This window comes from Hylobates moloch, unplaced genomic scaffold (genome assembly GCF_009828535.3).
Source record: "Hylobates moloch isolate HMO894 unplaced genomic scaffold, HMol_V3 SCAFFOLD_15, whole genome shotgun sequence".
NCBI lineage: Eukaryota > Metazoa > Chordata > Mammalia > Primates > Hylobatidae > Hylobates > Hylobates moloch.
The window spans coordinates 2,983,412-3,010,803 of record NW_026652290.1 but is presented as its reverse complement, the minus strand read 5'-3'; the positions used below and the strand labels follow the sequence as shown (position 1 = coordinate 3,010,803).

General features: G+C 59.4%; 2 protein-coding genes across 6 annotated transcripts in view; one reads left to right on the top strand and one right to left on the bottom strand.

The window, feature by feature from the left end:
- MYO15B (myosin XVB) overlaps nucleotides 1-23,111 on the top strand; it is a 43,454-nt gene extending 20,343 nt beyond the window's left edge. For both annotated transcript variants that reach the window (XM_032178759.2, XM_058428817.1), the window contains 45 exons: nucleotides 1,299-1,416; nucleotides 1,660-1,817; nucleotides 6,188-6,281; nucleotides 6,919-6,978; nucleotides 7,613-7,670; nucleotides 7,896-8,026; nucleotides 8,830-8,925; nucleotides 9,006-9,241; nucleotides 9,327-9,505; nucleotides 9,739-9,811; nucleotides 10,243-10,404; nucleotides 10,627-10,727; nucleotides 10,817-10,893; nucleotides 11,001-11,082; nucleotides 11,280-11,378; nucleotides 11,543-11,640; nucleotides 11,733-11,924; nucleotides 12,109-12,187; nucleotides 12,353-12,466; nucleotides 12,546-12,816; nucleotides 12,923-13,010; nucleotides 13,134-13,353; nucleotides 14,169-14,281; nucleotides 14,486-14,545; nucleotides 15,498-15,573; nucleotides 15,713-15,831; nucleotides 16,040-16,158; nucleotides 16,238-16,379; nucleotides 16,605-16,716; nucleotides 16,816-16,985; nucleotides 17,378-17,529; nucleotides 17,698-17,761; nucleotides 17,857-17,926; nucleotides 18,358-18,434; nucleotides 20,141-20,214; nucleotides 20,306-20,421; nucleotides 20,532-20,626; nucleotides 20,728-20,805; nucleotides 20,901-20,997; nucleotides 21,129-21,274; nucleotides 21,482-21,597; nucleotides 21,884-22,017; nucleotides 22,199-22,332; nucleotides 22,443-22,583; nucleotides 22,756-23,111. In XM_032178759.2, coding sequence (XP_032034650.1) covers nucleotides 1,299-1,416; nucleotides 1,660-1,817; nucleotides 6,188-6,281; nucleotides 6,919-6,978; nucleotides 7,613-7,670; nucleotides 7,896-8,026; nucleotides 8,830-8,925; nucleotides 9,006-9,241; nucleotides 9,327-9,505; nucleotides 9,739-9,811; nucleotides 10,243-10,404; nucleotides 10,627-10,727; nucleotides 10,817-10,893; nucleotides 11,001-11,082; nucleotides 11,280-11,378; nucleotides 11,543-11,640; nucleotides 11,733-11,924; nucleotides 12,109-12,187; nucleotides 12,353-12,466; nucleotides 12,546-12,816; nucleotides 12,923-13,010; nucleotides 13,134-13,353; nucleotides 14,169-14,281; nucleotides 14,486-14,545; nucleotides 15,498-15,573; nucleotides 15,713-15,831; nucleotides 16,040-16,158; nucleotides 16,238-16,379; nucleotides 16,605-16,716; nucleotides 16,816-16,985; nucleotides 17,378-17,529; nucleotides 17,698-17,761; nucleotides 17,857-17,926; nucleotides 18,358-18,434; nucleotides 20,141-20,214; nucleotides 20,306-20,421; nucleotides 20,532-20,626; nucleotides 20,728-20,805; nucleotides 20,901-20,997; nucleotides 21,129-21,274; nucleotides 21,482-21,597; nucleotides 21,884-22,017; nucleotides 22,199-22,332; nucleotides 22,443-22,583; nucleotides 22,756-22,833 — 5,269 coding nt within the window. In that variant the 3' untranslated portion in view covers nucleotides 22,834-23,111. The remainder of the gene's footprint in view (nucleotides 1-1,298; nucleotides 1,417-1,659; nucleotides 1,818-6,187; nucleotides 6,282-6,918; nucleotides 6,979-7,612; nucleotides 7,671-7,895; nucleotides 8,027-8,829; nucleotides 8,926-9,005; nucleotides 9,242-9,326; nucleotides 9,506-9,738; nucleotides 9,812-10,242; nucleotides 10,405-10,626; nucleotides 10,728-10,816; nucleotides 10,894-11,000; nucleotides 11,083-11,279; nucleotides 11,379-11,542; nucleotides 11,641-11,732; nucleotides 11,925-12,108; nucleotides 12,188-12,352; nucleotides 12,467-12,545; nucleotides 12,817-12,922; nucleotides 13,011-13,133; nucleotides 13,354-14,168; nucleotides 14,282-14,485; nucleotides 14,546-15,497; nucleotides 15,574-15,712; nucleotides 15,832-16,039; nucleotides 16,159-16,237; nucleotides 16,380-16,604; nucleotides 16,717-16,815; nucleotides 16,986-17,377; nucleotides 17,530-17,697; nucleotides 17,762-17,856; nucleotides 17,927-18,357; nucleotides 18,435-20,140; nucleotides 20,215-20,305; nucleotides 20,422-20,531; nucleotides 20,627-20,727; nucleotides 20,806-20,900; nucleotides 20,998-21,128; nucleotides 21,275-21,481; nucleotides 21,598-21,883; nucleotides 22,018-22,198; nucleotides 22,333-22,442; nucleotides 22,584-22,755) is intronic.
- Nucleotides 23,112-23,187: 76 nt separating this feature from the next.
- RECQL5 (RecQ like helicase 5) overlaps nucleotides 23,188-27,392 on the bottom strand; it is a 40,376-nt gene continuing 36,171 nt past the window's right edge. For 3 of the 4 annotated variants that reach the window (XM_032178761.2, XM_058428823.1, XM_058428822.1), the window contains 10 exons: nucleotides 27,288-27,324; nucleotides 27,095-27,153; nucleotides 26,935-27,008; nucleotides 26,500-26,593; nucleotides 26,024-26,158; nucleotides 25,255-25,793; nucleotides 24,948-25,083; nucleotides 24,538-24,762; nucleotides 23,947-24,016; nucleotides 23,188-23,846 (listed from right to left, as the gene is read on the bottom strand). In XM_032178761.2, the coding sequence (XP_032034652.1) occupies nucleotides 23,746-23,846; nucleotides 23,947-24,016; nucleotides 24,538-24,762; nucleotides 24,948-25,083; nucleotides 25,255-25,793; nucleotides 26,024-26,158; nucleotides 26,500-26,593; nucleotides 26,935-27,008; nucleotides 27,095-27,153; nucleotides 27,288-27,324 (1,470 nt within the window). In that variant the 3' untranslated portion in view covers nucleotides 23,188-23,745. The remainder of the gene's footprint in view (nucleotides 23,847-23,946; nucleotides 24,017-24,537; nucleotides 24,763-24,947; nucleotides 25,084-25,254; nucleotides 25,794-26,023; nucleotides 26,159-26,499; nucleotides 26,594-26,934; nucleotides 27,009-27,094; nucleotides 27,154-27,287; nucleotides 27,325-27,392) is intronic. The other variant, XM_032178763.2, reaches the window with a different exon arrangement.

Genomic DNA, 27,392 nt, shown 5'->3' with positions numbered 1-27,392 from the left:
CCAGGGCGGGGCACGTTCTGTCTCTGCCATCTGGAAACCTACCAGCTACAGCAATTGTCACCTCCAACAAGAAGCTCTGAGCCCGGAAGCTGGGTGAGAGGACCTCCAGGTACAACTCTCCACCCAGCACAGACCAGGTCTGCTGATCTGTGCCATTCCCTGATGCACTGTGGCATGCCATGACCACAGACTGTCACCCATATCCCCAGAACCGGCACAGTGTTTGCTTGGTACAGACTAACTACTGAGTGTCCATTGAGCCAAACTGGTACCATGCTCTGGACCTGTGAAATATCCTTCAACACTCCCCCACCCACCCCTTCCCGCCACGCCCCTCCCTCCCTCCCACGCTCCTCCCTTCCACGCTCCTCCCTCCCACAAACTTGTCTTGAGACCCACTGTGTCGGGTGGCGAGGAGACTAAGGCCTTGGGAACCACATTCCTGTTGCTCCCGTGGTCCAGAACCAGCCCTCATGCCTCCTGCGCACACCATGTTCACCTGTTTTCCCCCTGAGCTCCAGTGCAGAGACCCTCCCTGCCCAAGTTCACTGCAGTGTCTCAGCCCCCAGCTGAGCGCCTGGCATAGAGCAGGCACCTTCCAAATTTTTTAATGGTCTAGAAATGGAATAAATACCGAGGGGCTGAGGGTGTCGCATAGCAAGTGTGAAAGGGCTGGGCGCGGTGGCTCACGCCTGTAATCCCAGCACTTTGGGAGGCCGAGGCAGGCAGATCACCTGAGGTCAGGAGATCGGGACCAGCCTGACCAATATGGAGAAACCCTGTCTCTACTAAAAATACAAAATTAGGCGTGGTGGCGCATGCCGGTAATCCCAGCTACTCGGGAAGCTGAGGCAGGAGAATCACTTGAACCTGGGAGGTAGAGGTTGTGGTGAGCTGAGATCGCACCATTGCACTCCAGTCTGGGCAAAAAAAAAAAAGGCCGGGCGCGGTGGCTCACGCCTATAATCCCAGCACTTTGGGAGGCTGAGGCGGGCAGATCACGAGGTCAGGAGATCGAGACCATCCTGGCTAACACGGTGAAACCCCGTCTCTACTAAAAATACCAAAAATTAGCCAGGTGCAGTGGCGGGCGCCTGTAGTCCCAGCTACTAGGGAGGCTGAGGCAGGAGAATGGCATGAACCTGGGAGGCGGAGCTTGCAGTGAGCTGAGATCACGTCACTGTACTCCAGCCTGGATGAAAGAGCGAGACTCTGTCTTAAAAAAACAAAAACAAAAACAAAAAAAAGTGTAAAAGGAGGTTCTGGCTATTCTGATCTCAGCTCCATCCTTGGAGCAGCTTCCGGGCCCTGGGGTCAGAAGGGCAGGAAGACCTCTCCGACCGGGAGAAGTGTGGTGCCATCCTGAGCCAGGTGCTGGGGGCCGAATCACGTCTCTATCACCTTGGAGCCACCAAGGTAGGTGTGTGTATCCCTGTGTGCAGAGGGCAGCCTGAATGGGAAAGGAGAGATGCATTCTGGGCCCAAAGGGACAAACCCAGGATTTGGGGATCCGTCCAAGTGGTCGGAGACAGAAGGGCTGGGCGGCAGGGCCAGAAGAACAAATGGTTTGGCTGGAAGGGAGGAGGCTGAGACCAGTAGGAGGCGAGCAGGTGGGGCTGGTTCCTGGCTCCTGCCTACAGCCCGCGCCTCTGCCCACAGGTCCTGCTGCAGGAGCAGGGCTGGCAGTGGCTGGAGGAGCTCCGGGACCAGCAGCGCTCCCAGGCCCTGGTCAACCTGCACCGCAGCTTCCACACCTGCATCTCCCGCCAGCGCGTCCTGCCCCAGATGCAGGCTCGCATGCGTGGGTTCCAGGCCAGGTCTGCAGGCGTTGGAGCCAGGGCTGAAGTGGGTGGGGTGAGGCTGTGGGCTCGTCCTCCAGGTGGTGGGGCAGGGTTGGGGAAACATGGCCTCAAGGCAAGTCATCCTGCCCCAGTGCCATCTCATCGGCATATGACTCTCCTTGACGGCATTCCCCCCCATACCCGTGCAGCCTCTGCTTGAATACTCCAGCCACGAGAAACTCATTACCTACTGAGGCCGCCTGAACCTATGGTCCTGACTCCTTTAGCATTCTCTTTTCTAGTCTGTTTTCCACACTGTGGGAATAATCTTTTTTTTTTTTTGAGACGGAGTTTTGCTCTTGTTGCCCAGGCTGCAGTGCAATGGCGCGATCTCAGCTCACTGCAACCTCTGCCTCCCGGGTTCAAGCGATTCGCCTGCCTCAGCCTCCTGAGTAGCTGGGATTACAGGCTTGTGCCACCACACTCAGCTAATTTTTTTTTTTGAGATGGAGTTTCACTCTTGTTGCCCAGGCTGGAGTGTAATGGTGCGATCTCGGCTCACTGCAACCTCTACCTAACAGGTTCAAGCAATCCTCCTGCCTCGGCCTCCTGAGTAGCTGGGATTACAGGCATGTGCCACCATGCCCGGCTAATTTTGTATTTTTAGTAGAGACGGGGTTTCTCCATGTTGGTCAGGCTGGTCTCAAACTCCTGATCTCAGGTGATCTGCCTACCTCAGCCTCCCAAAATGCTGAGATTACAGGCGTGAGCCACCGTGCCCGGCTACAGTCATCTTTTCAAAGCATGAATCATGTTGTTAAGGACCTGACTACCTCCCCAGCCCAATTTAGGCCAGACTTTCACCCTGCAGTGACTTTAGACTTCTCTGTCCTATAACACAACCCTCCCACTTCTCACCTAATCATCTGTTATTCACCCTCACAGCCTGTCTTCACATATTCCTCCAACAGCTGTTGGCTGACCGTCTGCCTCGTCTACCCTGGGCCAGATGCTGGCGACAGAGCTGGGGGTGCCAGAGCTGGGGGTGCCAGAGATGGGGCGTCCCAGGCTAGTTGGGGAGTCAGATTCAGATGGTAGAGCAGCCAGCAATCTTCCCAGAGAGTAACTCAAGGGCTGAGAATAAAGTGAAGACAGTGGAGAACATCAGGAGAGCCAGGCATCTCCACTATCTATTTCCAAAACGTTTTCATCCCGCAAACAGAAACTCTGGACCCATTAAGCAGTAACTATTCCCCGCAAGATCCCCAGTTCCTGGTGACTTTCAGTCTACTTGAGTCTCTATGAGGTTGCCCATTCTAGATATTTCCTGTAAGTTGACTCATACAATATTTCCTTTTACGACTGGCTTCTTTCACTTAACATAATGTTTCAAAGTTCATCCATGTTGTAGCATGTGTCAGAAATTCATTCAGTTCCAGGCTTGAGGGTTAATAAATTATTATTATTATTATTTTGAGACGGAGGCTCGCTCTGTCGCTCAGGCTGGAATGCAGTGGCTCGATCTCGGCTCACTGCAACCTCTGCCTCCCAGGTTCAAGCAACTCTCCTGCTTCAGACTCCTGAGTAGCTGGGATTACAGGCATGCACCACCACATCCAGCTAATTTTTTGGATTTTTAGTAGAGACGGGGTTTCACCATGTTGGCCAGGCTGGTCTTGAACTCCTGTCTCCTGAGTCGATCCACCCGCCTCAGCCTCTCAAAGTGCTGGGATTACAGGCGTGAGCCACTGCGCCTGGCCTGTTCTAGTCTGTTTACAAATCTTTGGGGTATAGGCCTAGAAGTGAAAGTGCTGGTAATTCTATCATACGGTAATTCTATGTTTAACTTTCTGAGGAGCTGCCAAATTGCTTTCCATAGTGGCTGCATCCTTTTATGTTTCTACCAGCAATGTGCAAGGGTTCCAGTTTCTCTATATCCTTGCCAGTACTTATTATTTTCCATTTTTAAAATCATAGCCCTGCTAGTGGGTGTGAAGTGGCATCTCATTTTGGCTTTGATGTGCATTTCTCTTGGACTAATGACATTGAGCATCTCAGATATTAGTGTCACTTCTTTGGAGAAATGTCTGTTTCTCCTCTGCCCGTTTTTATTTTTTAATTAATTAATTAATTTTTGAGACAGAATCTCGCTCTGTCACCCAGGCTGGAGTGCAGGGGTGCCATCTCAGCTCACTGCAACCTCTGCCCCCCACCCCAGGTTCAAGCCATTCTCCTGCCTCAGCCTCCTGAGTAGCTGGGATTACAGGCACCTGCCACCATGCCCAGCTAATTTTTGTGTTTTTAGTGGAGATGGGGTTTTCCTATGTTGGCCAGGCTGGTCTCGAACTCCTGACCTCAGGTGATCCACCCACCTCAGCCTCCCAAAGTGCTGGGATTACAGGCATGAGCCACTGCACCCGGCCTTTATTTTTTATTATTATTATTTTTTATTAAAAAAATTTTTTTGAGACAGAGTCTTGCTCTATCACCCAAGTTGGAGTGCAGCAACGTGATCTCAGCTCACTGACACCTCCAGCTACTGGTTTCAAGTGATTTTCGTGCTTCAGCCTCTGGAGTAGCTGGATTATGGGCATAGGCCACCAAGCCCGGCTAATTTGTTGTTGTTGTTGTTGTTTTTCTTTTTTTTTTGAGACGGAGTCTTTCTCTGTCCCCCAGGCTGGAGTGCAGTGGCGCGATCTCGGCTCACCGCAACCTCCACCTCCTGGGTTCACGCCATTCTCCTGCCTCAGCCTCCCGAGTAGCTGGGAATACAGGCGCCCGCCACCATGCCCGGCTAATTTTTTTGTGTTTTTAGTAGAGACGGGGTTTCACCATGTTAGCCAGGATGGTCTCGATCTCCTGACCTCGTGATCCGCCCGCCTCAGCCTCCCAAAGTGCTGGGATTACAGGCTTGAGCCACTGCGCCCGGCTATTGTTGTTGTTGTTTTTCTTTTGAGATGGAGTCTCGCTCTGTTGCCCAGGCTGGAGTGCAATGGCTTGGTCTCAGCTCACTACAACCTCCGCCTCCTGGGTTCAAGCGATTCTTCCTGCCTCGGCCTATGAAGTAGCTGGGACTACAGGCACCTGCCACCATGCCCGGCTAATTTTTTATTTTTAGTAGAGACAGAGTTTCACTATGTTGGCCAGGTTGGTCTCGAACTCCTGACCTCGTGATCTGCCCACCTCGGTCTCCCAAAGTGCTGGGATTATAGGCGTGAGCCACCACGCCTGGCCTTTTTTGTATTTTTAGTAGAGACGGGGTTTCACCGTGTTGGCCAGGCTGGTCTCAAGCTCCTGGTCTCAAGTGATCCTCCCACTTCAGCCTCCCAAGTTACAGGGATTACAGGTGTGATACGGGTATGAGTCATTGCACCCGGCCAATGATGTTACTTTTTAATAAGTTCTGCTGCTCCTTTTTGTTTTTTTGTTTTTTTTTTTTTCCCACAAGACAGGGTCTGACTCTGTCACCCAGGCTAAAGAGCAGTGACCCAATCATAGCTCCTACCTCAGCCTCCCAAGTAGCTGGGACTACAAGGACACACCATCATGCCTGGCTAATTTAAAAAATCTTTTTTGTAGAGATGAGGTCTTGCTATGTTGCCCAGGCTGGTCTTGAACTGCTGGTCTCAAGCAATTGTCCTTCCTCAGCCTCCTAGAGTGCTGGGATTACAGGCATGAGCTACCGTACCAAGCTAAGGGAAATGTTTTTTTTTGTTTTTTTTTTTTTTGGTCAGTGTGCGTATCGGGAACTGATCTGAACCCAGGTATTCTAGGCCCAGAGTCAGAGAGTCAGATCTTAATCCCTCAGGCTGAACAGTCTCTCAGTTTGCTTGTTCTCCTTCCTCCCTTCTTCCCTCCCTCCCTCCTCCCTCCTCCTCTCTCTCTCTTTCCTTCCTCCCTCCCTCCCTCTCTCTCTTTCTTTCTCCCTTCCTTCCTTCCTTCCTTCCTTCCTCCCTCCCTTCCCGACAGAGTCTTGTTCTGTCATCCAGGCTGGAGTGCAATGGCATGATCTCGGCTCACTTGACTCTCCACCTCCCAGGTTCAAGCGATTCTCCTGCCTCAGCCTCCTGAGGAGCTGGGATTACAGGTGTACTGTAATTTTTGTATTTTTAGTAGAGACAGGGTTTCACCATATTGGCCAGGCTGGTCTTGAACTCCTGACCTCAAGTGATCCCCCCGCCCCGGCCTCCCAAAGTGCTGGGATTACAGGCCTGAGCCACCGCGCCCGACCCTGCTTTTCTTTTGAAGTATCCTATTCTTTTCCTGTCATTTCTGTGAAGCATCCAGGGCTTCTCTGGTCCAAAGTCAGTTTTTACATGAATGTCCAGGCTTAGGGGATTCCAATGCCAGGCAGGAAGCATAAGTTTGGACTCTTCATTTCGCCCCTGCCTTTTCCCGGCCTCCAGGAAGCGGCACCTCCGGCGGCGGGCAGCTCTGGGACAGCTGAACACCATCCTGCTGGCGGCCCAGCCCCTGCTCTCGAGGCGGCAGAGACTGCAGGTGCAGGGGCTTGGGTGGGGCAGCTCAGGGTAGAAGCCAGGCTGCCTGAGCTGGCCAAGCTGCCCAAATCCCAGCAGCATCGACCCTCTCAGCCCAGCCTCGCAAGGGCTGCGGCTTCCGACACAGTCCTCGAACTCATCCCTTTTCCCTCCAGCCAGGGTAGGCCGGGGCCCTTGGGAGGTGCTGTCTTCCTCTATCCCTGCCCACCCTCCCCAGGGCCTGGCTCTTCCCTCTTGTCTGGGGTTCCCATCCCCTCCAGGCCTCCCCTGGGCCCCTTCCGCTCCCCTCTTTTGCATGATGACTCCGACCTAAGGTCTATAAAGCGGCTCAAAGGTCAATGCCCACGTGCTACCCCCTCTCTGGCCCCTCCCCGGCTGGACTTTGTCCGCTGGGACCATTTCTTCCTTTCTTCCTGCCCTCTTCCCGGTGCCCTGGCAGATGGGCGCGGACGCCCACAGCGCTAAGGCTGGTGAGGGCCCTGGAGGGCCAGGGGTGGTTGGCCCCTCCTGATCTGTTCTCGGTCCTTTGCTGAGAACCTCCCAGGGGCAGGAGGGGACAGCTGAACTTCAGAGCTGGGGAGGTGCGCCCAGGTGACTCATATGGGAGGCATCAGCTCTTCCCACATCTCCTCTAACAGCTTGGGCATTGGCAGGGCTGGCACAGCAGCGAAAGGGCCCTGGAGAGAGTGCCAAGCATGGTAGGTGGCCTGGAAAGTGGGGGGGGGGGGTTTACATGGGGCTATGAACCTGCTGAGACTGGGACAGCTTAGAGGGCTGCCAGAGTGCTAGTATGGGTCCTGTCCCTCAGGGCCATGCATTGCCTCTCCTGAGAAGAGGACCGGGGTGCCCTTGGCTCTTGGTTTCCCTCGGAGGGTCCTCGGGGCTCTGTTTGTTTGAGTGTCAGGGTCAGAATCCTTGGTCTTTTGCTGGGCGTGGTGGCTCACGCCCATAATCCCAGCACTTTGAGGCCGAGGTGCTAGGATTGCTTGAGCCCAGGAATTTGAGACCAGCCTGGGCAACATGGCAAGACCCCATCTCTACAAAAACAATAACAATTAGCTGGACGCAGTAGCACATGCCTGTGGTCTCAGTTACTCAGGAGGTTTGAGGTGGGAGGATCGCTTGAGCTTGAGCCTCGGAAGTCAAGGCTGCGGTGAGCCATGATGGCACCACTGCAAAAAGCCTGGGTGACAGAGTGAGACCCTGTCTCAAAAAACAAACACCTTGGCCTTTGGAGGGGATGTTTATAATCTTGGGGGTGAGGGTGTGGGGAGGGACACTGGTCCCTAGGCCCCTCCTACGGATCCTGGGTAAATGGGTCCCCTCTGCCAGGAGCTGGGGCGCTTGGAGATCCCGGCTGAGCTGGCCGTCATGCTGAGGACGGCGGAAGGTGAGTCTTGTTGGTGTCCTCCTTACGACCCCCTCTCCAGTCTCTTTACTGTGGGGTGTGTCTGTCCCTTGTGGTTCCTCCCTCTGATGCTCCAGGCTCCCCTGAGCTTACCGCTGGGATCCCTGTGCACAGGGGCTGATGGCTCGTGGTGAGGGGTGGAGGTGGTCCCAGGGCCAGGTACCACACCTGGGTGTTCCTGGGCTGCCTCCTGGTGCTTGTTCCCAGGCCATCAGGACGCCCTGGCTGGGAGCATCACCGAGTGCCTGCCCCCCGAGGTTCCTGCCCGGCCCAGCCTGACTCTCCCAACAGACATTGACCGGTTCCCTTTCTCCAGCTTCGTCTCCATCGGCTTTCAGGTGGGCGCCCGGGCCTAAGCTCTTCCCACTGGCCTCACCATTCTGAGTTAGCACCTGCCTGGCAGACGCTGCATTTTTGTCCCCCTGCTGTCAGCTCTTTCCCTCCTCCCTCCCCAGCCTTTGGGGCTGTGAATAGCGCTGAATTGCTCTGAAAATAACCATTGAATGTAAATGTCTCACCATAGAGTGTTACTGGTGATAACAGTTGGTGTTATTGTTGGGAGAAGTTATTTAGATCCACGATGCCACACCTTTGTTGTACCTGCGCTAGTGCCCTGCTTTTGAAGTCATGACCTTAAAGAATGTTTATTGACAAGGGAAACTGTCCAGACTTCAGCAGTAAATACAAATGCAGGATTCCAGACTGCACATATAGGCTGGGCATGGTGGCTCATGCTTGTAATCCCAGCACTTTGGGAGGCCGAGGTGGGTGGATCACCTGAGGTCAGAAGTTTGAGACCAGCCTGGCCAACATGGTGAAACCCCGTCTCTACTAAAAATACAAAAATAAGCCGGGCGCAGTGGCAGGTGCCTGTAGTCCCAGCTACTCAGGAGGCTGAGACGGGAGAATCACTTGAACCTGGGAGGTGGAGGCTACAGTGAGCTGAGATTGTGCCACTGCACTCCAGCCTGGGCGACAGAGCAAGACTCTGCCTCAAAATAAAAAATAAAATACAAAGCGCATTAAGATGCATAGTTCTGTCCAGCCGTCTGCCTCTCCCAAGATGTCTGCTCCGGTGGTGGGGACCCCGGGCTGTCTTAGCAGCTGGCGAGCATGGACTAAGCCCTCTCCTTCCTTGCAGGAACCATCCCTGCCCAGGCCGGGGGAGCCACTGGCGAAGCCCCTAACCCAGCTGGACGGAGAGAACCCTCAGCATGCCCTGGACATCAACAAAGTGGTGAGTGACACATTGGAGAAGGGACAGGACGGGCGCCTGGGAGCCCTGTACATCCCGCCCTTACCCGGCTGTGTCGGCAGATGCTGCGGCTCCTGAGGGACGGATCCCTGGAGTCCTGGCAGAGGCAGACCATGGGCACATACCTGGTGCGGCAGGGGCAGTCCCGGCCAGGGCTGCGGAATGAGCTCTTTAGCCAGCTGGTGGCCCAGCTATGGCAGAACCCAGACGAACAGCAGAGCCAGCGTGGCTGGGCCCTCATGGCTGTTCTGCTCAGTGCGTTTCCACCACTGCCTGTGCTACAGCAGCCGCTGCTCAAGTAAGGGGCCTGGGAGGGGGGGACCTGGCAGGTGGGGTCACTGGATCACCCTCTGCCTCCGCTGCAGCCTGTGCCCGCCCTGCAGGTTCGTGTCTGACCAGGCCCCCAGGGGCATGGCAGCGCTGTGCCAGCACAAGCTGCTGGGGGCCTTGGAGCAGTCGCAGCTGGCCTCGGGGGCCACTAGGGCCCACCCCCCGACCCAGCTGGAGTGGCTGGCCGGATGGCGGCGGGGCCGCATGGCGCTGGACGTGTTCACCTTCAGCGGTGAGGGCTGCCTCTGGCTGAGGCCTCCCAGGCCTGAAGTGGGGCCAGCCCTGCCCCTTTGCCCTCCCTGGAACCCCTTCCTGCTCCAGCCTTCCTGCTGCCCTGTCCTCAGTGACCCTGGTCTCCCTCCCCTCTGTCCTGCTTTTGAAACCCTCATGGGGACAGCAGCCCCTTCCTGTCAGGGTGGACCTTGCTGTCCCTCACTTTTGCCCCCACCCCCCGCGCCCCTGCAGAGGAGTGCTACTCGGCCGAGGTGGAGTCTTGGACCACCGGGGAGCAGCTAGCTGGGTGGATCCTGCAGAGCAGGTATGGGAACTGGGGATGGGGGACAGTGTGGCCAAAGTGACCATTGTCCTATACCCTCCTCCTTCTCCAAGCCCAGTCTTGGGGGGAGGGAGGGGAGGGAGGGAAGGTGTCCCGGGGTGGGCAGAGGCCAGACGGCAGATGGCGATGGGGAGCCGGGGGCAGATTAGGAATGAGGGGCTTGGGAGCTCCCACGGCCCAGATTCTAACTCAGTAGGTCAGAAAATAAATGTCCCCGCTGGAGCCCTTGTGGAAATGGAGGGCCGTGAGGTGAGGAGGGGAGCAGTCCCCGCTGCTGAGCGAACCTGGGTCCCGGGCCAGGCGGTTCCAGGGCCATCCTCCCTTCCTCAGCCCCCTGCCCCCTTGGCCCGCCCTGTGGTCCTTGCCCCTTCTGGATGGCCGCCTGCCCCACTGACTGCTCCCCTCCCACCCAGAGGCCTGGAGGCGCCTCCCCGGGGCTGGTCAGTGTCACTGTACTCCAGAGACGCATGGCAGGACTTGGCTGGCTGCGACTTTGTGCTGGACCTGATCAGCCAGACTGAGGACCTGGGGGACCCAGCTCGTCCCCGCAGCTACCCCATCACTCCTCTTGGCTCGTAGGTGACACCCAGCACCCCTTTCCCCAGCCTGCTCCTGCCGGGGGACCCCACAGCCACCCTGCCACACTCAGGGGTTTATAGGAGCTGCCGCAGGCCCAGCCCTCCCACCCAGCCTCCTCCCAACCATGGGGCGACCCCCGCAGCAGCTTCTACCTCTTGCCCCAGCCTGGGTGACCCTCAGCCTTGGCCACCCCCTTAGCTGGATCCTGTTTCCTGCAGAGCCGAGGTCATTCCCCTTGCCCCTGGCATCCAGGCCCCCTCACTGCCCCCAGGACCCCCTCCAGGTCCAGCCCCAACGCTGCCCAGCAGGGACCACACAGGTAAGGCTGGAGTGGGCACATGGAGGTTGGCAGAGCATGGGAAGCCCCACGCCCTGGGCCATGACTCCAACCCTCTCCCTGCCCCACAGGGGAGGCCCAGAGTTCAGGGAGCCTGGACGGCTTCCTGGACCAGATCTTCCAACCAGTGATATCCTCCAGCCTCAGCGTGAGTCTGGCACAGCCCCCGAATGCCCCTGCCCCAACCCCCCGGGGCCTCTGCTGCCCCTTCCATTTTTCTCAGGGCTCTCTGGCCTGTGACCATTGTCCCTTCAGGATCTGGAACAGAGCTGGGCTCTGAGCAGCCGCATGAAGGGTGGGGGCGCCATTGGACCCACGCAGCAGGGCTACCCCATGGGTGAGTGAGGGGCTGATTCCTCACCCAGGGCCTCTGGGCCCGGCAGCATGGCAGGCATGGCCTGGGACCCCTCTGGCACTGGCGATTGGTGCCCTGGCCAGCAACCCAGTGCCCGATGCTCTTCTCTGTGCCTGGGGCTGGAGGGAGGTGGCATGTGGACCCAGGCAGGGACTGACAGGGAGGGCGTGTTACCTCAGTGTACCCAGGAATGATTCAGATGCCTGGATACCAGCCAGGCATGGTCCCTGCACCCATGCCCATGATGCCAGCGATGGGCACAGTCCCTGCCATGCCAGGTAAGTCTGGGCTGGGGGCACCAGAGTCCCTTCTCAGGAGAGCAGCCACCAGCTCTGGGACTGGAGGAGGGAGGGTCCTGCTAGGAGTCCCGAGTGCACAGTGGGCAGCAAGCTTCAAGGCTGGCCGTGGTGCCCACCGCTCTGGCCGCCTGCTGCCCTCACAGCCATGGTGGTGCCACCGCAGCCACCGCTTCCCAGCCTGGATGCAGGGCAGCTGGCCGTCCAGCAGCAGAACTTTATCAACCAGCAGGCGCTCATCCTGGTGAGCACTGGCAGGGCTCTGGGGCTGCCTGGTGGAGGAGAGGTCTGTGGCTCGGGGATGAGGGTCTGAACTGGCTGCTCCTCCTGCTTCAGGCCCAGCAGATGACAGCTCAGGCCATGACCCTGTCCCTGGAGCAGCAGATGCAGCAGCGGCAGCGGCAGGCTCGGGCCTCCGAGGCTGCGTCCCAGGCCTCACCCTCAGCCGTCACCTCCAAGCCCAGGAAGCCCCCCACACCCCCAGAGAAGCCACAGCGTGACCTGGAATCAGAGGGTGGCTGCCTGAGGGTGAGGAGGTGACCGTGTTCTCAGGAAGGGGTGTGAGGGTGGGGACTGCAGGGGCAGGGGACATGGGCAGGGTGAGTAGGCAGACGCAGGGAAGAGGCTGCTGGCTTGGGACTGGGGACCCGAGGGGTGTGGCGAGTGTGGCACCCAGGCTGGCTGAGCTGCCACTCACTTCTGCTTCTGCCAGGAGACCTCCGAGGAGGCTGAAGACAGGCTCTATCGGCCCAAGAGCTTCCAGCAGAAACGGAACTATTTCCAGAAGATGGGTGAGGGCACTTGGGGTGGCAGGCCCGTGCAGAAACATGGCCAGTGCCCCTAGCCTGGGCCAGGGAAGGTGGGGTGTGCTCTGCTCCCCGGAGTTGGTGCAGCCCATCCAGGAGCCCAGCTGGGCCAGTGCGGGTAACTTTGAAGGCCATCCGGGACACTTGCAGGGCAGCCGCAGATCACAGTGAGGACGATGAAGCCCCCGGCCAAGGTCCACGTCCCCCAGGGAGAGACGCAGGAGCAGGAGGAGCAGGAGGAGCAAGAAGTGGAAACAAGAGCAGGTTGTGGGGAGCTGGGCAGGGCCTGGGGCTCCTGTGGCTCTGCACAGCGTTTAACGGTCTTTCCTGTTTTCCTGGTCAGTGCTGTCCCCTCCTCCTCCTCCCCCTCCCCCCATTGTGAAGAAGCCATTGAAGCAAGGTGGGGCCAAAGCTGTAAAAGAGGCTGAGGCTGAGCCAGCCAAGGAGACATCGGCCAAGGGCTGTGGCCAAGGGCCAGCCCAAGGCAGGGGGACCATGGTGCACAGCTCAGACTCCAAGTCCAAGCGGCCACAACCCAGCAGGGAAATTGGCAACATCATCCGCATGTACCAGAGCCGCCCGGGCCCCGTGCCTGTGCCCGTGCAGCCATCCAGGTGGGCCCCCAGGGGGAGGTGGCCCCCCAGGGGGAGGTGGCCAGGGCTGTCCCTCTCCTCCGGGAATCACCATATTAACTTAGTGACCTCTTGCTTCTCCCACGAGGACGCCCAAAGGTTTCCCGAAGAAAATCGACCCCAAGGACGAAGCTCTGGCCAAGCTGGGTATCAACGGTGCCCACTCGCCCCCGCCGGTGAGCACCCCGGTCTGTCTCCCCCAGAGTGTGTGCTGCTGCGCTGGGGAGCCCAAGGCTCTCTGGGGCGAACTTGGCCTTGTGCTGTGACTCAGCCTGTGTACTTTCTCTCTATCCCCCCAGATGCTGTCCCCCGGCCCAGGAAAGGGCCCCCCGCCAGCTGTGGCTCCTCGACCCAAGGCCCCGCTACAGCTTGGGCCCTCTAGCTCCATCAAGGAAAGGCAGGGGTCCCTTCTGGACCTGTTTGGCCAGAAGCTGCCCACTGCCCAGACACCCCCACCTCCACCAGCACCACCACTGCCTCTGCCCGAGGACCCAGGGACCCTTTCAGCAGAGCATCGTCGTAAGGAACCACACTTCCCCTGCGCCGTGGGCTTCACTGGGGCGGAGGCAGGGTTCGCACAGACTCTTGGTGCCAGGGCTGAAGGCATTTCCGCATGGCTGAGGCCAGCTGTTCGGGCTTCTGGACTTTGGAGCCGTACGTAGCTGGGGAGTCCCAGCTTCCGTGTTCCCACCCAGGGCAGGGCCTGGGCATCTTTGGGGCTGTCATTGAGAGGCTGTCACACACAGGGTGTTGTCCCTGACACATACCCGACAGCTCTGTGAGGAAGTTAGTGGCCCTGGCTGACTGTCATGGTCATAGAAGGCCCACGAGAGGCCGGGCGCGGTGGCTCACGCCTGTAATCTCAGCACTTTGGGAGGCCGAGGCGGGCGGATCACGAGGTCAGCAGATGGAGACCATCCTGGCTAACGCGGTGAAACCCCGTCTCTACTAAAAATACAAAAAAATTAGCCGGGCGTGGTGGCGGGCGCCTGTAGTCCCAGCTACTCGGAGAGGCTGAGGCAGGAGAATGGCGTGAACCCGGGAGGCGGAGCTTGCAGTGAGCCGAGATCGTGTCACTGCACTCCAGCCTGGGCGACAAAGCAAGACTCCGTCTCAAAAAAAAAAGAAGGCCCACGAGCCTCAGGGACATCAAGGAAAGTTTAGGGCCCGAAATGGAGGCAGGAGATGGTGCCATGGAAGGAGTAAGGCAGCTGGAGGTTGGGAGAGCCAGGCCCTTGGAAGGCTCTTGGGGACGAAGATCTTCCCTCCCATGCCCCCATCTCTCTGGCTCTGCAGCCCCTCACTGAGGCTCCTCACCCCCTCCTCTCTGCCAGGCTTGACACAGCCCATGGAGGACCAGGGGGTCTCCACCCGGCTACTCGCACCCTCTGGCAGCGTGTGCTTCTCCTACACCGGCACGCCCTGGAAGTTGTTCCTACGAAAGGAGGTGGGCATGAGGGTGGGGCCTTGGCCTGTCCTCCTTGGGCTGGCAGGGAGGCGGCAGGCTTTGTGCATCCCAGCCTGGGACCCCAGCATCCCCTCCCCACAGCCCACCATCTCAAGGCTGATTTTTCCAGGCCTGGGAGGGCGGAGACTGATTGGGAAGTGGCACCAGACCCACCAATCTTTGCCCTTCTGTGCCCTCCTCCAGGTGTTCTACCCACGGGAGAATTTCAGCCATCCCTACTACCTGCGGCTCCTCTGTGAGCAGGTGAGAGCTGGCCCACCTGCCAGCCTGAGACATCTGCAGAGATGGCATCTCTGGTGCCCTTTGTTTAATGGCTAGGCCAGGTTAACACCATGTAGGGCATGTTGGCAGCTAGCACTAGGGGGCACTTCTGTGTGCCCAGACTTGCCTTCATTGAACCTTCATAACATCCCTAAGAAGTAGGGACCATGGCCAGGTGCGGTGGCTCACGCCTGTAATCCCAGCATTTTGGGAAGCCAAGGCAGGTGGATCACGAGGTCAGGAGTTCGAGACCAGTCTGGCCAACATGGTGAAACTCCGTCTCTATTAAAAATACAAAAATCAGGCGTGGTGGCACGCACCTGTAATCCCAGCTACTTGGGAGGCTGAGGCAGGAGAATTGCTTGAAACCGGGAGGCAGAGGTTGTAGTGAGCCGAGATTGTGCCACGGCACTCCAGCCTGGGTGACAGAGCAAGACTGTCTCTCAACAACAAGAAGTAGGGACCATTATTCATCTAGTTTTATAGATAAAGATTAAAAGCAAAGTGTGTACAGTGCACAACACAGGCTCTAGCACACAGTAGGTACTTAATAAATGGTTGTCACTTTGCCACCTCTGAACGCTCCCAGGAGTGAGCCTCTGTTCCCCCTAATTCTGCAGTAGCACCCGCCCCCTGCCCCAAACAATCTTGTATCTGGGCTGATCCAAGGGCAGTTACCACGGGGTCTCTGGGCAGTGAGTGAAAAGGGAGGGCTGGCAGTTGCAGGGGATGACAGGTGAGACGTGTGAATGGAGGTGGCCCAAGCCCTCCACCCCTCCCTGCCCCACCTAGGCCCTCTGCTGAGCACACAGGCCATGGGGGCCAGGGCGCCCTCCATTGGCCCCCTCAGCTTTTCCTTCATGCATGTCGATGGCTGCTCTGGAGGTGGGCTCTGTCTCAGGACCTGGTGGTGACCACCTAGCTCTGCCCCCAGATCCTGCGGGACACCTTCTCCGAGTCCTGTATCCGGATTTCCCAGAATGAGCGGCGGAAAATGAAAGACCTGCTGGGTATGGGTCCAGGAACCGTGGAGTTGGGAGCTTGAGTGCTGGGGGCCGCACCTGCTCTGAAGGACGGAGCAGCATGGGAGCAAACTCTAGAGCCCCCTCTGTGTGAGCAGAGGGCAGCCTGGGTCCTTCCTGCCCACAGGAGACTTGGAGGTGGACCTGGATTCTCTCACCACCACTGAAGACAGCGTCAAGAAGCGCATCGTGGTGGCCGCTCGGGACAACTGGGCCAATTACTTCTCCCGCTTCTTTCCTGTCTCGGTCAGTGGCGCTGGAGTAGGGAGTTGGGATGCCAGGCCCCCAGCCTGGATCCTGGAGTGCATGGGCACAGACCCTCCACAAGCAGGAGAGCTGGGGGGCAGGCGCCAGGGGAAGGACAAAGCCCAGCCTCTGGCCCTGGGCAGCTCCAGGGCATCTTGGGCAGTAGCAGGACCCAGGAGCCTGCCCGAGACCCACCACCTTCTTGTAGGGCGAGAGCGGCAGCGACGTGCAGCTGTTAGCCGTGTCCCACCGCGGGCTGCGACTGCTCAAGGTGACCCAAGGCCCCAGCCTCCGCCCCGACCAGCTGAAGATTCTCTGCTCATACAGGTGCGCTGGCCCACGACCCTGGGCTAGAGGTGGGGGCAGGTGGCAAGATGACCCCAGTTCATGCCCGGCCCCTGCGCAGCTTCGCGGAGGTGCTGGGCGTGGAGTGCCGGGGCAGCTCCACCCTGGAGCTGTCGCTGAAGAGCGAGCAGCTGGTGCTGCACACAGCCCGGGCAAGGGCCATCGAGGCACTGGTTGAGCTGTTCCTGAGTGAGCTTAAGAAGGCAAGTGTGGGGCGCAGGTTGGAAGGCCGGGCGGGCAGCCCTCACCGATGCTGCATCTCCCCGTCTGTCTTCCCTGTGGGGGCAGGGGCTGGGAGTTTGGGCCAAATCCCTGGAAGTCTGGGGTGCTAGGTGGAGGGGGAGGCCAGCAGGGGGAGCAGGTGGGCAGGCAGGACAGGGAGGCACAGGCAGGCTCGCTGCTCCAGGCCCTCACCTGCTTGCCCACAGGACTCTGGCTATGTCATCGCCCTGCGCAGCTACATCACTGACAACTGCAGCCTCCTCAGCTTCCACCGTGGGGACCTCATCAAGCTGCTGCCGGTGGCCACCCTGGAGCCAGGTATCACCAGAGCCGGCAGGGGCTCACACATCCACTTGTCAGAGGCTGCCCAGGGGCGGGGGGTCCAGTGGGTGAGCCATATCCCTGGGTGCCTTCCAGGCTGGCAGTTTGGCTCTGCCGGGGGCCGTTCCGGACTCTTCCCTGCCGACATAGTGCAGCCGGCTGCCGCTCCCGACTTTTCCTTCTCCAAGGAGCAGAGGAGTGGCTGGCACAGGGGTCAGCTGTCCAACGGGGAACCAGGGCTGGCTCAGTGGGACAGGGCCTCAGAGGTGAGGAAGATGGGAGAGGGACAACCAGAGGCAAGGCCTGCCTGAGACTGAGGAAGGAAAGGGGTTTGACCGCTCCCGAGGCTGCCATGCGGTGGGACCACCCTGCTGTCCGTCTCCTGTGGCTGCCCCTCTGCCCCCTCCTGATGGCTCGCCTTGTCTCTCCAGCAAGACTGTGCACTCCTTGCAGGCAGGGGCTGGGCTGGGCTGCTCTTGTGTCCCACGTGGTACTTAGTTCAACGCTGCCCCAGCAGATGCTTAATAAACAGCTCTTCACTTTCCTGGCTTCTGGTCTTTCTCCTTTGGTGTCTGGCTGGTGAGGGATGGGGCTGGGGCAGGACCCCTGGGACAGGGCACTGGACACTCAGGTGGCACCAGGTTTCTTGTGCTCCCAGCGCCCTGCCCATCCTTGGAGCCAGGCACACAGTGACGACTCGGAGGCCACCAGCCTGCCCTCCTCTGTGGCCTATGCCTCTCTGCCCACCGACTCCCACAACTACACCATGCGGGAATTCGCCCTGCGTTACTTCCGGAAGTCCCAGGCCTTGTGAGTGCACTGGGCCAACCCCTGTGCCTGTCTGTCCTCAGTCTTCCCAAGAGAGAGCACCTTGCTCAGAGCCACTGGGCTGTGCTCTTAGCACTCTCCCTGCCTGGCTGGCTGGGATGAGGGCAGGAGGGCCAAACAAGCTGGGCTGTCTCCCTCTGCCCCCTACAGGCTGGGCCAGGCAGATGGAGGTGCCGCGGGGAAGGACACGGACAGCCTGGTGCAGTACAGCAAGGTGGGAGAGAGGCAGGGAAGGGTCTGGCCTGTAGATCTGCCCTCTGACCCCCACGGCCCCCCAGACCCATGGCCTCCTCCTCTCTTTGACCGCAGGCTCCCATCCAGGAGTCGCTCCTCAGCCTCAGCGATGATGTGAGCAAGCTGGCTGTGGCCAGCTTCCTGGGTGAGTGGCCACAGGCATCCTGGGTCCCCATGTCTGCAGTGCCATGAACCTGGGTGTCTGGTCCCTTTATCTCCTTGAGCTCTGCCTGGCTCCGTCCCAGTCTGCCAACTCCAGGAAGCTCACTGGTGGTTCCTGGACCCCAGGGCCCTCACTCGCTTCTACTCCCGCTCAAGGGTTGTGGGTTGTGTGGAGTCTGGGGTTGGAAGGCAGTCCATGGGCCCAGAGGATGCTATGTGCTGTGTGGGGTCTCGGATACCCAAGAGCCTCAGTTTCCCCATGAGTTGAGCTGCAACCAGCTGCCCTGGCTGGCATCGATGCATTTTGAGAGTGAGGCATCAGATGGCAGGTGAAGGCCCTGCACAGCAATGGCACGAGCCAGGGCCAGCCCCAGCACAGCCCCAGCTGTGTGCCGTTTCTTATCCTGCCTGCAGCCCTGATGCGGTTTATGGGTGACCAGTCCAAGCCCCGGGGCAAGGATGAGATGGATCTGCTCTATGAACTGCTGAAGGTAAGCTTGGGCTGTGTGACCCCCAGCGCCTGTGCCTGTCCTCCTGTCTGGGCCTAAAGGAGATCCCCTTTTCTTGGTCACTGTCCTTCAAATCGTTCCGAGTATTTACTGAGCACCCATTGCGTGCAGGGGGCGTGGCTGTGAAGCCAACAGGCTAAGTCTCTGCAGTGCTTTCAATAACTTATGTGTCTGGGAGTGAGAGGTCACTGGAGGGTAAGAATGCAGGGAAGGGGCTGCTGCAGTGGAGAAGGTTTTGTGGCAGGAACCTTCCTACAGGGAGGGAAGGAGTGAGTACGGGGTGACAGAGAAGGGCAGGCAACAGTTCAGATGTTGGGGGAAGCCTCGGCACCATCAGGCATCGGAAGGCCAGTGTGGCTGAGCCTAGTGAGCGGCAGGGAGAACGGAGGATGAGGACGGGGAGCGGCAGTGGGTCCAGGCCACCACAGGCCTTGTAGCCATCATTGTAGCCATCAGTGGCCTCTGATTTTTGGAGAGATGGGAAACCACCAGGATTCTGGAGAGAGACTCGGCTTACATTTCACAGGGTCACTCGGCTGTTGTTTGAGGTTCTGGGGGTCTAAGTTTAAAAGCAAAAGGAAGTTATCGCAGTGGTCCCAGGTGAGGGATGCTGCTGGCAGCAAGGGAGAAGCAGAAGATCCAGAGCCAGCAGAGTGTGCTGAGCAATCGCATGTGGGCTACGGGAAGGAGGACAACTACTGTCTTCAAGGAGCAGATCTTGGCTGGTGGAGGAATCTGTTCTGGACACGTGAGGTCTGAAATCCCACACTTCCCAGTGGAGGAGTCTGGGGTTCAAGGGAGAAGGCTGGAGGCAGGCACCAGGAGTCATCAAATGGGACCAGCTGAGGCCACGGGGAGAAGGGCAGACAGAGAGGTTCAAGGGCACAGCACCGCTCAGAGGTCATGGAGTTAAGGTGGAGCCAGCAGAGATGACTAAGAGATCGGATAAGCAGGAGCCGGGCGTGGTGGCTCACCCCTGTAATCCCAGCACTTTGGGAGGCCGAGGCAGGTGGATCACCTGAGGTAGCAGTTGCAGACCAGCCTGGCCAACATGGTGAAACCCCGTCTCTACTAAAAACACAAAAATTAGCTGGGCAAGGTGGCACACACCTGTAGTACTCAGAAGGTTGAGGCAGGAGAATCGCTTGAACCCAGGAGGGTGGAGGTTGCAGTGTGCCGAGATGGCACCACTGCACTCCAGCCTGGGCGACAGGGCAAGACTGTCTCAAAAAATAAAATAAATAAATGAAAAGGCTGGACACGGAGGCCCAAACCTGTAATCCCAGCACTTTGGGAGACCACGGCGGGTGTATCACCTGAGGTCAGGAGTTCGAGATTAAACCCGGCCAACGTAGTGAAACCCCATCTCTGCTAAAAATACAAAAATTAGCTGAGTGTGGTGGCACGCGCCTATAGTACTCAGGAGGCTGAGGCAGGAGAATTGCTTGAAACCGGGAAACAGATTGCAGTGAGCTGAGATCCTGCCATTGCATTCCAGCCTGTGTGACAGAGGGAGACAGGGGAGCAGTGAAGAAAGTGACTGAGTGTCCAGTGCAGTGATGCTCTTAAGCTGAGGGAGACATCTCGACTCAGCCCCAGCCCATGGTCTAACAGGATTTCTCCAGGGCTTCAGACCCCAGGCTCACCGCTCCCATCCCTCACCCCACCTGCCCTTCCTGTCCCCACAGCTGTGCCAGCAGGAGAAGCTGAGGGATGAGATTTACTGCCAGGTTATCAAGCAGGTCACGGGACACCCCCGGCCGTGAGTGGGGACCGGTGGGGTGGGGCGGCTTCTGGGGGCAGCTGGGCACCGTGGCCTGGCCAGCCTGAAGCCTGAGCTGTCTGCCCTGCAGGGAACACTGCACTCGAGGCTGGAGCTTCCTCAGCCTTCTCACAGGCTTCTTCCCCCCATCGACCAGGCTGATGCCCTACCTGACCAAGTTCCTGCAGGATTCAGGCCCCAGCCAAGGTGCCCGTGGGAGGGGGAGATGGAGGAGGGGCAGGGGTTTCTAGGACTGGGAACTTGGCGGGCTTGGGGAGGCCTGGCCACCTCATAACCCCAGCCTGGCTTCTCTGCAGAGCTGGCCCGGAGCAGCCAGGAGCACCTCCAGCGCACAGTCAAATATGGGGGGCGCCGGCGGATGCCCCCACCGGGTGAAATGAAGGCTTTCCTGGTACTAGGGGTGGCGGATGGGCATTGTGGGACACCCTGGGGGTGGGGAGTGTCTCCTACAGGAGACCACTGGCCGACTGACCCTGCAACCTGCCTTGGCAGAAAGGACAAGCCGTTCGCCTGCTTCTTATTCACCTGCCGGGGGGTGTGGATTATAGGACAAATATCCAGACTTTCACAGTGAGCTCGGGGGCCACCAAGGGAGGAGGCCTTGGGCATCAGTTCTGGGTCCCGCAGCCTCCCTCCCCCTCATCACAGCCTGTTCACATGCCCAGGTGGCAGCAGAAGTACAGGAGGAGCTATGTCGGGAAATGGGTGTCACGGAGCCTCAGGAAGTGCAGGAATTCGCCCTCTTCCTCATCAAAGAGAAGGGTAAGCGTGGGGACGGAGCCTCACGGTGGGGCCACTCCCCTGCCCAGGGGGGAGGTGGTTTGGTTTCTGCTGGGGTGGCAGGGCGGGCTGTGCGTGGTCTGAGCAGCAGTGGACCTAGGCTCCCCATGCAGGCCAGCTGGTGAGGCCCCTGCAGCCCGCCGAATACCTCAACAGCGTGGTAGTGAACCAGGACGTGAGCCTGCACAGCCGGCGGCTCCACTGGGAGACCCCACTGCACTTCGATAACTCCACCTACATCGGCACCCACTACAGCCAGGTCAGCCTGCCTGCCTCCGAGCTGCTGCTGCAGTTTGAGGGCGCGGCTTCCTGCCTGGGCGAACTCCAAGCCCCCCTCCCCACAAGGGTGTGGGTCTGTGGTGGCTGGGGGGTGACAGTGGCAAAAGTAGGCTTGAGCCTCTAGAGCCACCAACTGATGGGGGGGCTTTGAACCACCGCTGCCCTCCTCACCATGCTCCCCACACAGGTGCTGTGGGACTACCTTCAGGGGAAGCTGCCAGTCAGCGCCAAGGCGGACGTGCAGCTCGCCAGGCTGGCCGCCCTGCAGCACCTCAGCAAGGCCAACAGGAATACCCCCTCAGAGTGAGTGGAGGCAACTCCTGCCCCTAAGCCCCTCCCCTTCTCTAAGGTCAAGGCCATTTGACTGGTACCCTTCCTGGCCCTAACGACTGGCCTGGAGCAGCGGGGCCTGTGGACATCTGTCCTCTCCACCCCACCCTGAGCTCCTCTGGTGCAGGACCCTCACCTCGTTCATGTGTATGGATGTCTAGTCTTGCCCACAATAGGCACTGGTTATGTGGCACATGCTGTATGCCCAGCCCTGTACCAGGTGGTCAGGGGCCAAACTGACCCCAGCCACGCATCCTAGGCAGGACCTGCTAGCTTATATGCCAAAGCAGCTGCAACGGCAGGTGAACACGGCCTCCATCAAGAACCTGATGGGTCAGGAGCTGAGACGGCTGGAAGGACACAGTCCCCAGGAAGCACAGATCAGTTTCATTGGTGGGTCTGGGGCTAGGGGACTGCTGGGTGGGGGCTGGAGGCCGAGAGGGAAGGAATGCAGGTAGAGGGGTGAGGACGGGTCTGCACCTGCCCTGTCCCTCTCCGCTGACTTGGGGGGTCAGGCAGAGCAGGTTCCAGGGCCGCAGCATTCAGATTTCCTGCCTGCACCCTCTCCACCCAGAGGCCGTGAGCCAGCTGCCCCTCTTCGGCTACACCGTCTACGGGGTGCTGCGAGTGAGCATGCGGGCCCTGTCCGGACCCACTCTCCTGGGGCTCAACCGCCAGCATCTCATCCTCATGGACCCCAGCTCCCAGGTGGGCACAGATTTTGCCCCAGCACTGGCCTAGGGACCCTCGGGCCGTTCCATCACCCACAGTGACCTCTCCCCGGAGAGGACACCAGCCCTGCTTTCTGCTGCCCCCAGAGCCTGTACTGCCGCATTGCCCTGAAGAGCCTGCAGCGGCTCCACCTGCTAAGCCCTCTGGAGGAGAAGGGGCCCCCTGGCCTGGAACTCAACTATGGCTCAGCCGACAACCCCCAGACCATCTGGTTTGAGTTGCCAGAGGTGAGTGGCCAGGCCTCAGACCACCTTGGGAAGGTGGATGTGAGGGCCTTGCCCCGGCATGACGTGCAGTGGGAGCCCAGGCTGATGCCCACTGCTCCGGAGTGCTGTGGGCCGGGGCAGAGGCAAGGGGCTGGCTGGGGAGCCCTCTTGTAACAGGCCTTTCTCTGGGCAGGCCCAGGAGCTGCTATACACCACTGTCTTCCTGATAGACCGCAGTGCCTCCTGCACTGAGTGGCCCAGCGTCAATTGAGAGGAGTGCAGGCCGGGGAGAGATGAGGATGAGGCCTCCCCCAGCCCAAGTCTCACCCAGACGGTCTGCCTTGGATGCTATCAGATCACTGTTCCAGAACCTGCCTCAGCACAGCCCAGCCGGCCCACATGCAGGCCATGAGGCAGGGGCTGCTATCACGTCACCAACAGGCAAAACAGCCAGACCCTCTCTAGGACGGCCTGGGCCCAAAGGGGGCTGCAGGAACTCAGCTGGGGCACCTGAGGGAGATGCCCACCCGGCCCCAGGTTCCACCCAGGCCCCACATTAGCACAAGCCCAGGCATGGGAGAAACAGCTGCCGAGGAAATAAAACTCCCTGGAGAAAAGGGCTGTGTGCACGCGTGCATGCGCCACACCACCACAACTTTATTCCTCTCCCAAACATCTCAGTCAGGCTTTCCTGAGCAGGAGCTGAGCAGGAACAGGACGTGGCTGCCTCTCCTCGGCCACAGCTCTGACCTGGGCAAGGCTGGAAGCTGGCATCGTAATGGATGGGGGAGTGGGTGGAGGATCTGAGATTCCCCTGAGTAGCTTCCAATACCTTGGACAGGTGGGTCTTGTCCTGACTTAAAACTCGGGGAGGGGCCACTCTTCCTTCCCCTTCTTCCACCAGCAGCTCTACCACCCTCCACCTGTCCTGGACATGTGTCCCAGAAAACCCAGCCATGAGGGCCGCTCTGAGAAGGGTCTATAGGCTTTGCAAGCAGAAAGAAAGGTGGGCTGACCTCTGACCTGGATTCAGGGGGTGTCTGGGGTCATCCCCAAAGCCAAGTATGGTTGGAAGGGAGAAGGACTGAGAAAAGACGATGGCCCTGGCATCAGCAGGCGAGGCCCAGGATGACCCATGCTAGAATCTGGGGGAGGACGCGGGCCCTGCCCAGCCAGCAGTTGGTCATCTCTGGGGGCCACACAGGCCATGCCAGTCAGCTTCACTCTCACACCGGGCCCGGCCATGGAAGAAGTGCCTGATGAGGTTCTGGGCCTCTTCTTTCACTACAGATTCAGGGTGGGGGCATGAGGAGGTGAGCGTTAGCCTCCTCCCTGTAGACCACCCTCCCAAGTGCCTCCTAGCCCTGGCAATGCCAGCGCTCACCGCTCCTTCCAGGAGAGGTCTTCTGAGTCAGCAAGTGTGAGAGGTGGCGGGCAAAGCCTTTAAACAACTCCTGGAAGGGAGAGGGAGAAGAGAAGCAGAGAGCAGGACCCTTGGTGGCTGGGCGCAGTGGCTCACGCCTATAATCCCAGCACTTTGGGAGGCCGAGGTGGGCGGATCATGAGGTCAGGAGATCGAGACCATCCTGGCTAACAGGGTGAAACCCTGACTCTACTAAAAATACCAAAAATTAGCCAGGCATGGTGGTGGGCGCCTGTAGTCCCAGCTACTCGGGAGTCTGAGGCAGGAGAATGGTGTGAACCCGGGAGGCGGACGTTGCAGTGAGCCGAAATTGTACCACTGCACTCCAGCCTAGGCGACAGAGATCAAAAAAAAAAAGAGAGCAGGACCCTGCCCTGACCCCCAGAGCAACCCACGGCCATGACCCAATGGCAAGGCAGGCCCCAGGGAGGATGGGCGTGGGGCTGGCCCTAGGCCCACTGTGTTCCGGGGCTCACACTCCCTGCCTCCCGCCCCCACTACACCCACATACCCCAGGCCTGGGAGAAGGCAGAGCCCACCCACTCCCCCTACCTTGGAAGCAAACTTGCCCTCCTTGTAGAAAGGGGTCAGGCACTTGACCACAACATTTGCAGCCTCCTTCAAGGAGATGCCAGGAGCTGAGAGCTGGCGGGGGTCTTGAGCCGTGGGATTCAAGGTGCCCTGATCGCTGGCCGAGACGCTGCCCTTGACCTCAGCTATGACGGAGGGCTCGGCTGAAGTGCGAGGCCTCTTCTGAGGCTGGTTCTCTGGGTTCTCCTGAGAAAGGCCACAGCAGAGGGTCACTCCTGAGCTCCCTTCCACTGGCCTGCTCCCCTCCTCCGGAAGACTGGGTCCCCACACCGGCTGTCTCCCTCCAGCCCAGCCCATCTGCCACCAGGTGTGGAAAGAAGTGCTGATTTTCCCTGACCCCTTGAGCAGGGCACAACAGCTCCTGGCCTTACCCACAGCCCTTCTCTTCTCCCCAACAGCCTCATCTCTGCCGGCACCTGCTGGGATCGAGGCCGCTTGCCCTTCCATGTGTCCTTTGCAGGGGTGGGCTGGACTTCAGGGGTGCCCTGGTCTCTGGGTGGGCAGGTGCTGGTGGAGGGAAGAGCAGGCATCACAGCTCTGGGTCCTGGTGGCTCCCTCATCCTAGGAGGCCTAGGAGAGCCCATCTTAGGGGTGAGCTCTGAGCTTCAGACGCCCAGTGAGCAAAAGGGATGCTGCCGTGTGGATTCCAGAAGATTCTATAACTACCTGTACCCTTACCTTGGCCTCTCTCTGAGGCACTCCTCAGTCTGGGGAGGGGCAGGTGAATGTCCCCCGGCTCCATCTTCCTCCCCTGTGTACTTCTCTGGGGCCATCGGGGGTCCCTGAACCCCCTCACAGGAGGCACAGGCACCTTCTGCCTCTGGGGCTGATGCCAGCAGACCTGGGCTTTCCACCCTTCGGCAGAAGCGGGCGATGCTCTGAGAATCCTTGTGGGCTGCTGCGGCTAGGAGCTGCTGTTTCTTGCTAGCCCGGCCCTTGGCAAGGGAAGTGTCCGCAGAGGAACTTTTTGCCTTCTTCTCAGGGGAGGGCCCCCCATAGTGAGCGCTGCCTGCAGGGACCTCCCCTCTGGGCCCAGGGAGGGGCTCACTCCCGTCCTCATCCAGGAGGCCACAGGGCCGGCTTGGGGGCTCATGCTCGCCTCCCCGCTCGGGCTGGGGGGCTTGCTCCCTGATCCGAGTTGTCTCCATCAGTTCCGTGGCCGTCTGGAACGGGCAGGAGCTTTTAGGGAAACCAGCTCCCACCCGCTTGGGTTTGAGCTGTAAACGTGAGCAGGAGGAGAGAAGGTTCAGCCCACTAGGCCCCCTCGAGGGCACCGCTGGCTGGACCAGTCACTCACATTGGGACGGTGCTCTCAGGAGTGTGGGAGGGAAGAGGCAGGCAGGACCCTGCTGGGGAGCCAGGCCATGGCAAGAGGTACACCCGAGGGCAGAGGGGAAGTGGAGCCTTTCCTGGTCACAGGTCTGGAGGCCACTGGGCCACAGCTCACCGAGTACACATGGGAGGCTGGTGGGATGTCATACTCATTGGGCTCCGGGGGCTCAGCTTGGGCATTGCAGCTCTTGGCACTGCCTCCCACGTCATAGGGCTGCCCGTCCTTGGAGGCTCTGTGGATATCGGCCACCTGGGCAGGGATAGGCAGGGAGGCTGGGGTACCCACCAGCTCCTCCTGACATGCCCCACCCAGCCCTCCTTTTCCACTAGGCACTAGAAGTGGGTTTCTGTGGCCAGTGGCCGCAGGCAACTGACCACTGGGCAAATTTTAGGCCTCCCATCCTCACAGGGGTGGCTAGAAACACCTCCGGCCAGTGGAGAATGGAGCTCCACCCCCATAAACTGTCTCTGGGGTGTGCTGGGGAGGGCGGGTTCTGGACTGCCTGTGCCCAGAGAGCTGGCAAACAGCTTCTGCCTCAGAGTATGGAGGGGCCCCCGCAACGACCCGTGGTCCGCCTGCAGCAGGCCCACCTTCTTCAGCACGCTGGCCTTGTAGAGGTTGGCCACCTTGGCGTTCCGGAATGTCTCGTGTTCCAGCTCCACGGCCTGGGCCCGGAGGTCAGCTCTGTGGGTGCAAGGTAATAGGCACAAGGTATCAGGTGGGCCTGGGCTTCTCCCTGCTGAGCTCCTGTGGGACTAGAGGCCTGGTGGGGTAGGCCTTGGGCACAGGGATTCTGATTAGGACTCTCTGGGCACCCTGTGGCTTACTGTCCCTCAGCAGCTGCTGGCAGCACCTAAGTTGTAGCCATGCCTGGCCCTGGTGGGGTTGTAGGGGCAGTCCCCTGGAGTAGGAGAGGTACAGTCTGGGGAGAGGTGGCCCAAACAGGCCAGGGTTGACAGGGTCCTGCAGTCTCCAGGGGAACGAGAGCTTGGAGGGCTCCTCAGCCCAGCGATCGTGGAACTCACTCATCAGCGGTATGTGTGGACTGGCGGTTACTGCTCAGTGCCTCCTCCAGAAGCCCCAGGCAGTGCTCCCGTGCCTGGTACAGGAGAGTGAGACTGGCCACATGGCCTCGCGGCTGGGGGAGGGCCCTGGGGGGTGGCTGAGGAGCTGCCCGTCTCTTACCTTCACAGTCAGCCTGGGGATCCTCCTGCTAGAAGCCTCTTTCAGGGGACAGTTCTCATCTGTGGGGGGGTGGTGGTCCTTGGTCCTTTCACTCCACCTTCTGCGCTCTGAGGTCCCCCACGCCCCGGATGAGAATCCTCCCTCCGTGCCCCGGGAAGAGCCCACAAGCCTCCAGGAACATTTCTGTACTGACCTGGGGGTACAAATTCTTCTATCTTGGGGTCTTTGCCCTGGAGGACAACATGAAGGGCCCATGAGGCGTCCTGCCCTGCTGCAGGACAGTCCCATCCAGCACCAG